The sequence below is a fragment of the Culex pipiens genome, chromosome 2 (assembly GCF_016801865.2).
Source record: "Culex pipiens pallens isolate TS chromosome 2, TS_CPP_V2, whole genome shotgun sequence".
Taxonomy (NCBI): Eukaryota; Metazoa; Arthropoda; class Insecta; order Diptera; family Culicidae; genus Culex; species Culex pipiens.
Genome location: NC_068938.1, coordinates 22,181,048 through 22,196,237, shown reverse-complemented (window position 1 = coordinate 22,196,237; position 15,190 = coordinate 22,181,048). Strand labels below are relative to the sequence as shown.

The 15,190-nt window shown below is 39.3% G+C and overlaps 3 protein-coding genes across 7 annotated transcripts in view; all 3 read right to left on the bottom strand.

Moving 5' to 3' along the window:
* LOC120421141 (aryl hydrocarbon receptor nuclear translocator homolog) overlaps positions 1–3,902 on the bottom strand; it is a 320,639-nt gene extending 316,737 nt beyond the window's left edge. The window contains exon 1 of the mRNA XM_039584331.2: positions 3,625–3,902. The gene's annotated coding sequence lies outside the window, so the exon portion shown is untranslated. The remainder of the gene's footprint in view (positions 1–3,624) is intronic.
* A 2,789-nt stretch (positions 3,903–6,691) lies between these two features.
* Positions 6,692–12,108, bottom strand: LOC120421133 (centrosomal protein of 104 kDa). Of its 5 annotated transcripts, none has more exons than XM_039584298.2 (11): positions 11,240–12,108; positions 11,000–11,167; positions 10,277–10,726; positions 9,555–10,218; positions 9,135–9,497; positions 8,594–9,077; positions 8,370–8,540; positions 8,011–8,309; positions 7,807–7,949; positions 7,651–7,752; positions 6,692–7,571 (listed from the first exon to the last, which is right to left on the bottom strand). In XM_039584298.2, exons 1-11 carry the CDS (start codon positions 11,277–11,279, stop codon positions 7,438–7,440), a joined length of 3,018 nt encoding a protein of 1,005 aa, XP_039440232.1. In that variant the 5' UTR covers positions 11,280–12,108; the 3' UTR covers positions 6,692–7,437. The 5 variants fall into 5 exon arrangements, with proteins under 5 accessions (XP_039440232.1, XP_039440230.1, XP_052564636.1 ...); XM_039584296.2 differs by having other exon boundaries at positions 8,011–8,540; positions 11,240–11,670; positions 11,855–12,108; XM_052708676.1 differs by having other exon boundaries at positions 8,011–8,540; positions 11,240–11,591; positions 11,855–12,108.
* Positions 12,109–12,258: 150 nt separating this feature from the next.
* Positions 12,259–13,216, bottom strand: LOC120421134 (uncharacterized). The gene is made up of 4 exons (XM_039584299.2): positions 12,962–13,216; positions 12,827–12,900; positions 12,549–12,750; positions 12,259–12,481 (listed from the first exon to the last, which is right to left on the bottom strand). Exons 1-4 carry the CDS (start codon positions 13,080–13,082, stop codon positions 12,360–12,362), a joined length of 519 nt encoding a protein of 172 aa, XP_039440233.1. The 5' UTR covers positions 13,083–13,216; the 3' UTR covers positions 12,259–12,359.
* Between the last annotated feature and the right edge of the window lie 1,974 nt (positions 13,217–15,190).

Below are 15,190 nucleotides of genomic sequence, written 5' to 3'. Positions count from 1 at the left end.
TAGGTTTGACTTTCTGAAACATTTGCATTGCAAACGTTAGAAGCTCTTGTTTTTTTCAATTTAGAATTATGAACACAAGTTAAAAATAATCATGAACGACGAATAGTTTGAATAAAATTTGTTAAGTTAAAACAAGTTTAAAAAAAATAGAGAACTTTATTGTTATGATTCGCAAAAAAGTAATAATTTTAAAAACAAATCCTTGTTCAAGCATTACAGTTTATTTATTCAATTATTACTGTTCCAAATATTATAAATTATTATTGTTTCAAATATTCATTTAAATGCTTTCTTTTTTAAGAACACAATTATGTAACTGGTCAAAGTTTGCCCATGGCGATATTAGAGTCCTTTGGTCGTCCCCATTTGATAAACACGACTAAAAGGACCGGTAATAAATTCCCGAAAAAAAAGAAGTGTCAGGTTCTGTTTTTATCAGAATAATTGATCTCGATACCGGGCAGGACACCGCGAGTAGTACATGGCCGGGGCTATTGCTGTGGGGACCCTTCTGCCACCTCACCGCTTGACCACCACGGCGGTGCAGTGCAAAGACAAGCAGATTTGATTTTTTTTATGCATTTTAAATCAGTGATACTTTTGAAGATCCGCCTATTTGTTTATATCAATTAACGTAAGTTGAACAGAGACTGGTGATAACTTCGAGTTTTAAAATTACAACAATTTCAAAAATCATGCCAAAATTTTCGTATGATTATCTGTGCGGCTCCCGAAAATAGTGCACTCACGTTTTCATTTCCAAAGTTCCTCGGGAACTTTTGGCCGCGGCCTGACCAGACCTTCGTCGTCGCCGTTCTGGGCTGTTGCTTCTGCGGCCAACGCGCGAGGGGAGGAACGGCGGAAAACGCAATTTTTATTATTTATGAGGTGCACGATGATACCAGGTAATGGGAGTAGTTTTTAATTTATCTGCCAGAGTGCGCTCGCGCAATTCATGAGTTGTGTTCTGTTTGTGTGTAGACATCGGAAAAAAACGAGCCGGTTGTGGGCAAACAGTTTTTTCAGTTCTTTTTCGGGGAAGTTGTTGGTGATGCTTGTCAATATAGTTTTTTTTTCTGGGGTGGCAAAATTTCATACCTCGGTAATTACAACGACCGCGGTCTTGTTTTAGTGATGCGAAATAATGAAGCGATTATCAGCATTTAGGATAGACGGCCAAAGGCGTGTTTGCAGAATTTTTGCGTGTCATTTTTTTATGAAGCTAAAAAATAATAATTTATCGAACGCATGGACGCGGGTGATAAGCGATGACAAATTTGGATCATTTATGTCGAAACATGTCCAGAGAAAAAAATATTAATATTTACGCGTTAAAGCGTCGATATTAAGTCATAAAATTACATTATCATTGCAGATTAGACCACAAAACAAGGTTTTATTTTATTTTTTAGAAACATGCTTCAGTTATCTTCTGCAATCGCGATAATTGAATAAATTACAGTAATATGTACTTAGCATAACGATCTTGCCTTGTAGCATTCTACAAAAGAGTCCCAAGTAGAATACTAAACATAAATGTGTAGGATAACTAATAAATGTAAATATTTTAAAAAGGTTGAATCATTTATTTTTATTTATTTTTTACTTTTATTCTACTTTAAACATAATAAAATCATTGTCTTTATGTTCTTCGTAACCCATTACAACAAAAAATTGACTCCCGCTCTTTCCTTTTCAAAATTTTGGCAAAAGATTTTTAAAAAAATTTACGAGAAATTAAATTAAATTTAAAAAATGATTTACAAATTTGTGATCTTCTCTTTAATGTTTTTTTCCTAGTTACTTTGTTCTTATTTCATAATTATTTTTTATGCATTTTCTGATGCTTTTTTGCATTTTTTGTGAACTAAGAAAAAAAATATGGGTGCATTCTTTTGACCGATTTTTAGCAAAACTACACCAAATTTAACCTTTTGCTTAAATTACAATGTGATTCTCTAAACGTAAGTTTTCATTTTCATTGAGATTCAACCATTACAATATCGTTTTACCGTAAACCGGGATGGCAATGATTTTCGAATTGCAATCGAAAACTCTACACATTTTTTATAACCGTTTTCAATTTATTATTTATATTTATATAGCGTTTTTTCTAGACACATTTTAAGTTTTTTTCGCTTTCAGTAAACGATTTAGCAATCAAGATTCTACTGAATTCTCAGTTTATTGAAATATAAAAAAATATTTTTAATTTGTTAATAGATTATTGACCGAAATTTCAGTAAAACGGATGTCAAAAAAACTTAATTTTCAGCAAAAAAAATTTTGTGCTGAAAATTCAATAACATTTCTGTTGTCAGTTTTACAAAGATTCAGCAATCCTTTTTCAAATATCACGATTTGATTTGTATGCCATTGTATTTATGCCAGCTTTAAAAAAACACTGGTTAGCATCGAGACATTTGTTTTTCATATATTTTCTTACCTTTGTTTTCAATGTTAAACAAATGAACTTGTGTGAAATTGTCTCTTTCCATATAAAAATAAATTAGAAATTTTAGAAAAAAATATAAATATTGAAATAACAAGCCTACATTTGCACGGAAAAAGTGTTTTAAAATGCATTTTACACTGGTTGAAATGGTTTGCAATTATTAGTTTTCAAAAAAAAAGAAAAATTTTACGAATACAAAAATGTTAGCGAAAAAAAACTTTTTGCTAATCGCAAAACATCGAAAATTTTCCAAAATACAAGAGATTTTTAAATCAACCCAAACATGCTAAAAATGATTCTTAACGCAGGGGAATGCATTTTAAATTGATTTCAACGTATTGCACTTAAATTTTTATTGAAATATTGAAGTGTTTTGAAAAAGTTGTTTTTGCCCCCTGATTTTTCAGGCCAACATTAAAGGGGGGGAGAAAAACACTTTAAATAATATTTGTAGCATCCTAAAATTCAATTTTAGTTTGAACATCAATGGGTTAAAAAAAATAGTTTTGTAACAGAAACATAAAATGAATATTTAACAATAGGTTTAACAAATTTAAATTAACGCTGGCCAACCCATCCGCGCATATCCAAGAAGCTCCTTGAGCACGCGAACGCTGCTACCTTTACTAAAGAAAAGCAGTGGGTGAGTCTACGCGGGGTGGCAGCGGTGGCCCCGAGGTCTGAGGGGGCACGCCAAGCAAAACAACACGTAGCCGAGATACTGGTCTCGAGTCCAGGCCCAGCCAGCAAGCAACTACTACAATGTGTGTGTGTGCACATTGCATGAAGAGAGCGCACAAGAACGTGGAGAAGGAACAGAGAGAGCAAGAAGAAGAAGGGGCACAAAAACCAGTTGGAATCTCGGTTGTTTACATAACAAAACAAAAAATGCAAGCCTCTGGATGGCTTCCGAAGGGGCACTTTGGGACGGATTTGACCGGAGAAGTGCCGGGAGCACGGATTTGTAGGGATTGGTCCATCAGGTCAAATCAAAACCCGCGCGCATTTCGCCAAGAATCGCGTTCCAAGCAGAGATGACATTTCCCATAGAGCACTTCTAGCGCGTAGTGTAAAACATGTACAAAGCGCGCCTGCTTGGATGTGTGCGTGCAATGTGTGCTGGCCTCAAGGAGAAACCGTGAACAAAAAAAAAAGAATCCTCTCCTTACCTGAGTCGAGATTCGGAGTCCGATAAAGATTTCACCTTCCTGGACCACTGTTAGACATGGGCCGCGGCCACTAAACCACCCGGAACCGCACACCGATCACTTCCCGAACGTCAACACACACTTCCGGTGCCGGTTGGCACGGGTTTTCACTAAAAAATGGCACTACGAATCACCACCGTAAAGCAGAGAGAACCGCGCACTCCGAGCCGAGATTCACAGCCGAGAATCGATTTTCACGACACCCCGCGACAGAAACACACACACGACACCAATCAAGCACATCAAGAGCGTGTATACACACGGACAAGGAGAGACGGATCGACCACCGTGTGGACGGACAAACGCGCGGGTATTGTGGGTTGCAGAGTCGACACTTTTTTAAAGATGAGTATTTTAAAAAAAATTAAGACTCAAAATTTAAGAAAAAAATTTGGGCGCAAAATAAATAATTTTTTTATTATTATTTTTCTCACAATTGTGTTTAAAAAAAACGAATTAATAATTAATGTTTTATTTTTTACATATTTTTTTAATCTAAAAAAAAACTTTAAAAAAAATCCTGAAATTTTAAAAGCACAGCGCAATACTTATCCACTCTCTCTCCCTCTCTCGCGCTCTACACGCAACCAAACAACCCCCCTCGTCGGGCGAACTTTTTGGCTGATGGCCTACACCAACATCAACACCAAAGCCACCACCAACACACAACCCATCCAGCAGCGGGCGGAAAGGTCTGTCACTTTTGTTGTTTACAGATTTTTGCTTTTGCCTCTCGCATGCATGCTGCCATCTTGAATGGGACGTGATTGTGTGGGTTTTGCACTTTTTGATTCATGGTTGTTGGATGGGCTAGAGGTGCGTTATGAATGAAGCCGTGGTCGTGTTGGTTTTATTCATGTTTGAAATAGCAGTTTATTGTGGTTGAGTTATAGATTGATTAGATCGAGGATTAGATGGATTTTCATTCTATCATATCTTGAGTTTTGATTTAATTTATTTTTTTTTATTTGAATTGTTTGTGTATTGGTTCTGGCCAGAGTCAAGACTGAGCAACCAAGAAAAATAACTAACTTTAAGAAAAAAAATAACTAAATTTTCTAATTTGAGTGCTTACTTATATTAACAAAATGCTAATAGATATCTTTGATTTAGAGAAAACATATTTTTGCGATCCCTTCCTGAAACTACTTAACTTTCCTGCCATTCTCGAACGACAAAAATGGCCTACTTTTCTCTACCAAAAATAACAGAATGGAAAATTAATACCTTTCAAAATTAGTGCTGAAAAGTTATACTTTTCAGCACTGAAATGGGTGCTGAAAAGTTGAGCTTTTTAGCACTAGTATGGAAAAGTAATGTTTTTCGATATTTTTTGGTTTGAACGGTGAATTGGCTCAACACGTGGATGTTTGACACAAAATTCCATACGAAAAGCGTTTTTTCGGAATTGCAAAAAATGTAAGCAGTGGTGGTACGACCCCTTTTCATTTTTAACATGCGAAAAAATAGTTTTTCAATCATTTGCAGCCTGAAACGGTGATGAGATAGAAAATTTGTGTCAAAGAGACTTTTATGTAAAATAAGACGCCCAATTTGATGGCGTACTCAGAATTCCGAAAAAAACGTATTTTTCATCGAAAAAGCACTAAAAAGGTTTAAAAAAAAACTCTCATTTTCCGTTACTCGAATGTATTTTTTTTTGTATTATATCATTTTAAAGGAAATTTAATGTACTTTTCGAATCTACATTGACCCAGAAGGATCATTTTTTCATTAAGAACAAAAAATTTTATTTTAAAATTTCGCGTTTTTTCTAACTTTGCAGGGTTATTTTTTAGAGTGTAACAATGTTCGAATTAATGATTCAGTATTTTATTTCACTCTTAAAAAATAATTTAAAAAATATGTGAAAAGATAATGATTTGAAAACTCATGCATTGCAAAGAAGCTACTCATGAGAAAGCAAATAATTAATAAAAAGAAATCAGTTTTTTATCGATTTATATTTTCCAACAAATTGAAGAATTCCAGTGATCTATTGCATCATTTTGATTTAAATAGACATTTTTGTTTTTATTTTTTATTTTAAAAAATCCTTTTGGAATAAGGTGTATTTCAATTCTGTTTATTATAGATTATCTGGGATTTTTCTGAAATTTGGTGTTTAAACTTTCGGTTTATTTTTCATGGTTCAAAATTGATTTCAAATAAACAGTTTTATTTTTTTTATTTGCTCTCAACCTTGACCCAAATCAAAAAACAAAAACGTTTATCAAAATTTACTTTTTCAATGGCTTCGGCAAAAAAGTGGAGTCTTTGTGAATCAATTTTTAGAGTAATATTATAATAGTAGTGTTTAGCGGAATAAGCGTACAATTTAAAATGATAATGATATTATGCTAAAAATCTTTTATTTAGTTCAAATTAAAGAAGTTGTCAATTTTTTAATAAAATTTGGTAAGGGACCATCCATAAACCACGTGGACACTTTTTTGGGAATCCCCCCCCCCCTAAAGTCTCCACGTGGTTTATGGATGGTCCCTAATGAAAAAATAATGTTACATTTACAAAAATACAAAACTAGCTAAAATATCTAAAATTTTATGTGTGCCCAAATATCTAAAATTGAATAATGCTTCCCGGGTCTCGTAAGTGTGAAGGTATGGCACGGGGAGAGGGCACCGAATACCTCTATTAACACTTAGAATTTTTGCGTCTGCCTCGGGATTCCACACAAGGTCCATGCACTATTTTTGAAAAATAACAAAATTTCAACTAACAATCAAACTGAAAAACAAATCTCTAAGTAGAATGCACTGGCTATTGATTATATGAAGTGTCGTAAGAAAACATTTTTTAAATATTATCATATTTGATGTATTTTTCTCAAAATTAAAAATTGAGACTACGAATTTCCCAAACAATTCATGACACTTTTTTATGGTCTCTGTTGTGAAAAATGTCATTGTGTTGGACTCACGGAATTAATGGAAACAAATATAATAAATTATTTTTGCGAAACATTGCTTAAGTCAATGTTTCTTTCTCTATAAATAAATAAAACACAGTGTTTGAATTGAAAAGAGGTGACTATTTATTCTTGACTTATTGAGGACGGGAAATACTTTCATGGTTTCATGGACTGTTTATTTACGAGTTTTTTTACTTGTTTTAATTTTGTTTAAGTTATCATTTCGTTTAAGGAGGCAAAATTTCTAGTCTACTCAGGAAAAAAATCTATTTCAATACTGCCGTATTTAAAAAATCTACGTAACAAAAATCCCTACACTGAATTGTCTTCAAATATACCATCATTTGTCGTCGTCGTCTTGTAAATGTAAGTTCCGTTTTTTCTTGTTGTTAAACTCGATAAAGTTATTCATTGCACTAACAGTTGTTGGTTCTATTATTATGTTTTGCTTGATTAGTCAAAAATTGTATTTTTGAAAATTTTCTGAAAAAAACTGTGACTGTCTCCAAACATGCTTGCACTAACCAGTCACAGTAACTATTTTAAAATCGTAATCGTGCTCGTGTTAGTTTTGGTGCTGTTGTGTTTGCTCATTTTTGATTAATTTCGAAACTTCTACCTACTGCTTTCGCTTAGCACATTCGTTTTAGCATTAAAATGCGTACAGTTTATAAAGCCTAGCTGCTGCCATTGTTTGCTGCCCTGTGAGATTGAGTGTGTATGAGTGGTGTTATCGAAAGTTTTAAAACTTGCTAGAAAGCGCGACTGTTGTTTTTGTTTCTGCACTACGTAAAATAGTCGTTAGGTGGCCATCACCCTTGTTTGCTGAAAGAGATAGTTGATTAGACTTTGGCCCGTCTGCGGGAATTCCCAAGGCAACCCGAGCGACTTAGCAGGTGGCGCTTCCAGCCACCGTCCAGCGGAAGCAGCACATCGTCGTGGCACAGCGGACACCGAGCGGCTCCGGTTGTTAGTTCTGGAAAATATATTATTTTTTACCGGGGTAGTTCGTGTGGTTAACTTTGACAGTTGACCACCGGAACAACATGACTTACCCCTACAAAAATCTTCCATCATATGGTATTCGTACAGATCTTTGTGTACAGATTCAGTGCAACGTTCACAACTAACATAGCTCGCCTTTGCCTCACATTCATCTGAAAGAATACATTCTTCAGTACTGGTGATTCCAGCTCAAACACGTAACATACTTATCAAATGTGGTGACAGAGCCGCAACCTCCAGTATCTGGCTGCACTGAGGACACTTTGTCAGCACTGGACACGCCTTCCAGTAATGCTTATCGAGTTGCGCCGGATCTCCGTGGCAGATCCAATCACAGAACGGACAGCGGCTATAAGTTCGAAAGGTTTTTAGATCTCACATAAGCTCAAATCTCTCCAAAGACCCCTTACATCTCGTTATCGATCCCTTCGAACGAGTCCGAGTTAGAGCTCTTCCTCGATCCGGCTCCGTTTTCCGACCCTAGGAATCCCACCGTACTGTCGTACAGCAACGTCTTCGGCTGGCTCAACGTCTGCTTCGGTACACCACCCTCGAGCGTCGTCTTCCCGTTGCAGTCCGGCTTCTCGTAGAAGGAACTTTCGCACTTGTCCTCGCTGGCCCAGTGGTGATGCCCGATAGCGTGCCCACTCTTGCTCTTGATGATTCCAGCTGAATCCGCCGGCCGCCGCACCGGACTCAAGTTGGAATCCTGCAATGAGGAGTTGAAATTCGAGTGCCAACCAAAATGCGTACCGTCGGAGAAACTGACATTGCCGCCTCGGGTGCCGCCGGAACTGCCCGCGGAGTCGTAGCGCAGCGCCCGGCTGCGAATCTCCACCGGCGGGGAGTTCTTCGAACTGTTGGACATTGGCGGCGAGCAGATGCCTGCGAAGGACGTGGGTCCGCTGAAGTGTTTGTTCTCTAGCATTTCCTTCTTTCGCTGAAATTTTTTGGTTGTTAGAAATTTTATTGGGGAAGGGTGGTGTTGCATACCTGCAGATCGATCTTATCGAATTCCGTGAACAGCTGTCGGTAAAGTAGATTCCTACGAGTTATGTCATCATCCGGTGGTAGCTGCTTCCGTACCAATCGAGGATTTACCTTATAAACGAGTAGCAGAACCCGTTCGGCGACCTTACGTACCGATTCGGCCGGGTGATGAATTCCGGAACAGCCCGCTTCGGACAGAGTTCGACAAGCTAGCCCACTTTGCTTATCGCTGGAGATACCCTGACTCAGCACCAGCTGCTCCAGCATCTGCATGCGGCTCAGCGCCAACCTCGGGTGCGTCCCATTCCCTACCGGTCTCGACAAAGCCGGAGCGATTAGGTGCTGATCACGCACCTCCTGACAGGCGGCGATGCTCAGAATCGTGTGCTGAGCTAGCGTGTGAACCCTCGCCGAAGGATCACCACTCTTGGACAGCAGCTCCGGCAGCAAGCGATCCACCGATCGGGCAACCTCACTCGGGGACACTCTGCTCAAGAGAAGTCAGCTTTATACTCAAAGACATTCTTGGAGTCCTCAAACTCACCTATTTGGCACAAATTCCATAAAAAGTGACCGCACCGACTCGGTAGCCTGGCTAAACACGGAAAACACCGCGTCGCGAACTCCACGGTGCAGCAGCAGCGTAGCGCTGCGGCAGATCTTGTTCGGCCCAGCGGACTGATCTTCGTCGCCTTCCCGCTTCAGGATGCTCCGCAACCGTACCAGACCCTCCTCGCGGTCGGTGTACTGCCGCGAGTAGATCAGCTCGACCAGTTCCATCCCAAAGATGAGGATCGGCAGCGCTGCCTGGCGCCGCTCGCGTTCGTTCAGCTTTGACCGCACCCGGCCGGTTTCGCTCTCCAGCAGAGCACTCTGGCACTCCCTGAGAAAGTCGTTCGAGTGCGAGCTGTGGAATAGAGCACTAGTTTGTTCGAGCGGTGGACAATCGTACGGAAGAACTCACCCTGCCGTGGAGATGGCACGTTCGTCGTAGTCTTCGTAGCTGTTCCTGGGGGCACTCTTGTTCCGTCGTCGCAGCGATCCCGTGCCGGTGTTGGTAGGGGACCGCATAGGACTGCGCCCCTTGTGGCTCAGTAGCGGGGAGTTCGGAATGTCCTCAGGTCTGGAGAGATTGTGTTGCGATTTGCTGGACGCTGTCGCTTCGTGCAGTCTGCTTGCCGCCGCAGCTCCACTGCTGGAAGCCGTCGAGCTGGTGGTGGTATTCGTCGAGTCAGTCGTATCCGTTGGGTTTGGTGGTTGCTGATGCTGCTGCTGCGGTTGCCGGCTGGCGACCTCGACCACGGTAGGTAACGCGGTTTCAGATAAAGCACTTGCGACATCCTGCAAGCTTGGCGGTGAAGGCAACATCGGTTTCGAAGCATACAGCTCCGAGCAGGAATCATTACTCGTGACGCTCTTGTCGCTTCGCAGCAGCGTGTCCACTTTCAGCTGGTTGAAGACGGCTTTGCGGTACATTTCGATCTGTTCCTTGCGCAACCGTGCCGTGGTAAAGTCTTCTTGCTGGACGGCTTGCCGCTTTGCCAGCGCGTACCGTCCCAGCCGTTCGCCAGCTGTCCGCAGCACGGTCATGCACAGCTTCAGCTTGCGAGCGTACTCGAAGCGTTCACCTGGAATCAAACGTGAGTGGATTACCTATTTTTTGAACAGATTTTGACATTTCCTCACCTTGCACCGCTTGCACCTTGAGCAGTTCCATCCTGCGAACCACATCGCAGATACTTTCCTCGACGTACATCGAGTAGGACAGATCATCGCACACGGAAGCAAGCGAGCTGTTCAGCGTTTCAATGTTCGCTGGGGTGGCGCTAAGCAGTGCCGTGTTGGACTGAATCGCCGTCAGTTCCTCCGGGGTCAGCTCTTCGCCCAGTATGTTGATGGCGAGCAGCGCCACCTGGTTCTCCACGTTGAACTTGTTCGAGTGGGGCGGACCAAGCCGTAGCTTGAGGTGCGAGCCGACCTTCGGCGCAACAGTTACGCTCTGCAGCTCACGTGACGTGAAGTTCGTGCTCGAGTTGTCTGACAGCGCGACGAAGCCCATGTACTCGAAGCTCTGGCTGGACGGTGTACTTGGGGCGCTTTTGCTTGAGTAGTGCAACCATAGCTCGATACGTTCCGCTGAAAAGGGAGAAACATGCTGTCACAGTTGAAGGTTTCGCCTATGTGTCTAGCCGGAGCATGTGAGTGTACTAAATATAGTAAACAGACAAGGTACATAAGCGTAGCCAGCCACGTGTTGTTTGCAAAGGATCAAAACAGAACGCAAATTCCGGCACTAATGTTCAGTGATGAACGACCTCGGTGAACAAAAGCTGCGCAGACTCACAAGCTTCTCGTCGGAATGAACACCAAAATGAAGTATTCATTCGAAAATCCCTTATCAACACTCACGTATGTAATGCTGATGAGCCAGGACCTGGATCCGGTAGATACGAGCTGGATTGAAAAATCGGAGCACAATCTCCTTTGGCGTCACCGGACTCGAGCTGTTCGAGCGCCAGCCGTGCACGGTGGGGCTGTGACTGTTCAGTTCGCTTGCCGGGTAGTCGGAGTCTTCGTCTGAAATTGGAGTCCATTAACAAACCTTGATTAGGACGGGCGCCAATTGTTGCATATTTGATGCGGCCTTACCTGAGGCGAACACCACCTTGAAAGGGATCTTCTTCGCCATGATTCAGCGCCACTCTCGCTGATTAATTATTACCACCTTCGGGATAGGTTCGTTGATTCGGTGTTGAAATTTTAATTTTATTATATAACTTTCCAAGAAACACGTTCTCGAGACTCTCTCCCTATTTTCAGTCAATTTAACACGGCAATGATTTGCAATAAAGATATCACACTGACCACTTTGTACACAGGGCTCGACTGCGCCTGTAAGGTATGCAGCAGCACGAGCAGCCCCAGTCAGCTCCAAGGTGAAGAAGAACAAGACGCAGCGCAGAGAAGAGGGCCAATTTTCTATGCAAAGTTTTTTCTTCGTCTTTCCGGTCGATGATATAATGCGGTTTGTCGCATTTCGCAGGATTTACAAATTAATTGACATTTTTCCCCATTTTGGACTAAGTTAGTATAAGATTTATCGCAAACCAGACTCGAAAGTTACATTAAAAACAGATTGATTGGAAGCTGGTCGAATTGTCGCAGCACTGGTTAATTGGCCAGAAGAAAAATGTCACATTTTGCAGACCAATTAAAGATGCTTTCCAGGCCAAATGCCATACAAAAAATCGAAAATTTCTTCACCTAAACCTAAATCAGTACGCAAACAACCAACAAAAACTAGCCCAAACTGCCGAAAACCGACCACTTTTAAACTATTTTTGCAATTTTACTATATTTTCACCACCGATTCGATCCCCAAGCGATAACAGTCCTGCCCGAAATGCCACAAATTTGACGGATCCAGCGAAAAAATGTCTGTCAAGGGGGTTCACCGCGAGCGCCTGCGCCTGCGAGGTAGGCTGCCGTGAACACACCGTTTTTGTTTTTGTTCACGCGAGCGCGCTCGATTCATCGGCACGTGGCACGTTCATTGTTTGTTTGTGTTCATTCGGAGGCGGCGGTTGCGATGGTTACGTCGTCGCTTGTTGAATGTGTCGTGTTTCGGGTTCATGCGGCGCACGTGCATTTATCAGTTAGTTCATTAGTTCATTTTAGTATACTTGTTTATTTAGCTTAACGTAGTTATCAAATCATTCAGAATACTGAATAACTTCAGTAAAGAAAAATCGCACTTTTGCTCAGCAAATTACGCCACCGAATATCCATCATGGTAAGTCAGAACGAAGGTTTCGCCACGTTTCAGGGCAATGTCCTGCTTGATAGACTCGACGGTACCGTTCATCATCCAGTTGCGGAAGATCATGTAAACTGAAATGTTACAAAAAAAAAAAATTATAACCAATACTTTCTAAACAAAACAAAACAAAAAACCTACGCGCAGTCAACAGGATCAAGCACCCGTTCACGGCGTGGAACAGCAACACGGACACCTGTTCCGTTTCGTCCATGTAGTGCTTCCGAGCGTACAGCTGGACAAGCTCGACCATGAAAAAGCTCGAAACAATCATGAAGAAAATGATCATCGACTTTTCAACGAGGCTGTACACCTTGTAGATGCGGACCAGCTGGAGATGTTTCTGAGGGGGGAAAGAATCGAATGTTCAATTTGAGGGGGGTTTTGAGGTTATGATTCGCAACTGAGCGCGCACTTACCTTGAGGATCCCAATGATCATCAACGTTGGGAACAGCGTCAACAGGAAGGTGGCAAACACGAGAAACGAGGTGACTGTTGGGGAAAAGTAGAGTTTTTATGTAACTGGCTAATTGAATCATAATAATGATCTTACCCGACGACGGAGGACATTCATACTTGCAAGTGGCAAATTGGTAGACGGCACTTGTCAGGAACAACACCTTGATCACCGCAAACATGAAGCAGAACAACTGGTACGAATTGCTCATACCCATTTTGACCGGGGTTGTGAAGAACGTTTTAAAATGTAATGTTAATATTTAGTATATATTCCACGGTGTTTTCGCACGTGCTGCAGTCGTCACCAATCACCAAAATATAATTGTTGTATCAATACATTGGTATGGTGCAGACAGAGAAGCAGAACAATGCCTGGAACAATGACCGTTGTTTCAAACCACATGACTGCCGTCATAGTTAGAGCGAAGCAAAGATGCCATATGATTCTATTTTCATGGATTTAGTGTCCTTTTTTTAAGTATTAATTTATTATCATTTCTAGAGTTTTTTAATAGGTCCTGAACATATGTAACATATATAACAATAGTTTATAGTACCTTTTCAAAAAAAAACTCTGGATTTACTATAATTCATTATCTTTATCTTCATTCATTTTATTGTTTTACCCTCGGTTTAACCCTAAAAATAAAAATATTAAAAAAATGTGAAATCAACATAGTGTTTGCAATCGAAAAGAACTTTATTGAACTTATTTAAGCTGCCTAAAATTTTAATAATTTTAAACAGTCTTGTTAGAAATAATAAATAATACATGTTTTATGAAGAAGAGAAGTTGTCTACGATTTTTCCCCCTTTTTTATAATTTTCATTTTATGGTTTTGATGAAACTTTGTCCATGCATTTCCTTTGTCAAAAAAAAGTCATTTTACATCATAAATTTATCTAAACAATGTTGGGTCGTACAAAAAGGGTATGTAAAGGTAAAGGTAAAGGTTCTGTATCTTGAGAAGGGATTTTCTGATTGATTTGGTGTCTTCAGCAAAGTTTAAGGAAATGATTAGGACTTTTCGGTAAAAATAGATATACGAAAAAAAATCATTTTTTGTTTAACTTTTAGGCCGTTACAAATATTTTTGAAGTCCCACAAGTTTTTCGATTGTTTCAATAGATTTTGATTTTTAATTCAAAATTCTGTTATAATTGTAAGCGAATACAGCTCTTTTGAGATGTTCTGTTGACACATTCAACACAATAAAATAAAACACAATACAATACAATACAATAAATACAAATATAATAAATAAAAAACACAAAAAATACAAATATACAAAAATACAACAAAATAAATACAAAAAAAAGTTTTCACAAATATTAACTGATTTCAACTAACAAAACTTTCCTGTTATGACCGAGTTTGATATAAATTTAAATAAATCTCTGGATTTTACTAAATTTAACTTAATTGAACTTAATTTATTTTAATTCAACATAATTTTACTTAATTTTAATTAATTTTACTTAAATTTAATTAATTTAACTTAATTTAACTCAATTTATTTTAATTTAATATAATTTTACTTTATTTAATTTTATTTTAGTTTATCAAACATTATTTAATTTTAATCACCTTTATTTAACTTTACAGTCTAGACTCGATTATCCGAAGGACTTCACGGCGTGTTTTCTGGGCAACCTTAAGGAAAAAAAATTAGTCATCGCTACTTTCAAATGTGTCTTATCCAGGTTTTTATGCGAAGATGGCGTTCGAATGTTGAACGTCCGAAATGTCAAAATCGCGCAAGAGCACCAACATCAGAAAAAAATGCGGCTGTTATGCCATGGCACATTTTTTTCGTAATGTTGGTACCACTGCGTGATTTTGACATTTCGGGTGTTCACCATTCGAACGCCATTTTCGCTTAAAAAGCTGGATAGGAAATTTTCTCAGCTTTCCAATGCTTCTAAGAGCGAAATGTTTCATTGGGAAATTTCTGAGATATCTCTATTTTAAGTTATTTGTTTTAAAATCCTTAATCATTTATTGGAAACTTTTAAATAACAGTTCAGGAAACTTGTCAAATGATGTGTTTCATGTGTCATTTACTCATCAAAATGAGCAAAATAAGACAAGAAACAACTTTGTAGAAGGTTAGCGGTTTCGAAAATGAAGTTTTAACCGAATTTTTGAATATGTGGGATTTATCCAGAAATTAAAATCATTGAACTGCATAAAATATTATTTTTACAAGAACAAATAGATTATTACATAATTGGGTACTAAAGCCCTATGTAAATTTTTATGCACAACGGTAAAAAACACGATCACAAACCATTTCTGATCACTTTTTTTCATTCTAATGCA

Bases quoted from the DNA above. Each gene is read 5' to 3' on its own strand.
- LOC120421133 (XM_039584296.2), bottom strand. From the start codon at position 11,279: ATGGCGAAGAAGATCCCTTTCAAGGTGGTGTTCGCCTCAG. The intron at 9,498-9,554 runs GTGAGTTCTTCC...TCTATTCCACAG, and splicing joins CGTGCCATCTCCACGGCAGG to CTCGCACTCGAACGACTTTC. The intron at 7,753-7,806 runs GTATGTTACGTG...GTATTCTTTCAG, and splicing joins TCTGTCACCACATTTGATAA to ATGAATGTGAGGCAAAGGCG.
- LOC120421134 (XM_039584299.2), bottom strand. From the start codon at position 13,082: ATGGGTATGAGCAATTCGTACCAGTTGTTCTGCTTCATGTTTGCGGTG. The intron at 12,901-12,961 runs GTAAGATCATTA...TTTCCCCAACAG, and splicing joins TGAATGTCCTCCGTCGTCGG to TCACCTCGTTTCTCGTGTTT. The intron at 12,482-12,548 runs GTAGGTTTTTTG...GTAACATTTCAG, and splicing joins CTTGATCCTGTTGACTGCGC to TTTACATGATCTTCCGCAAC.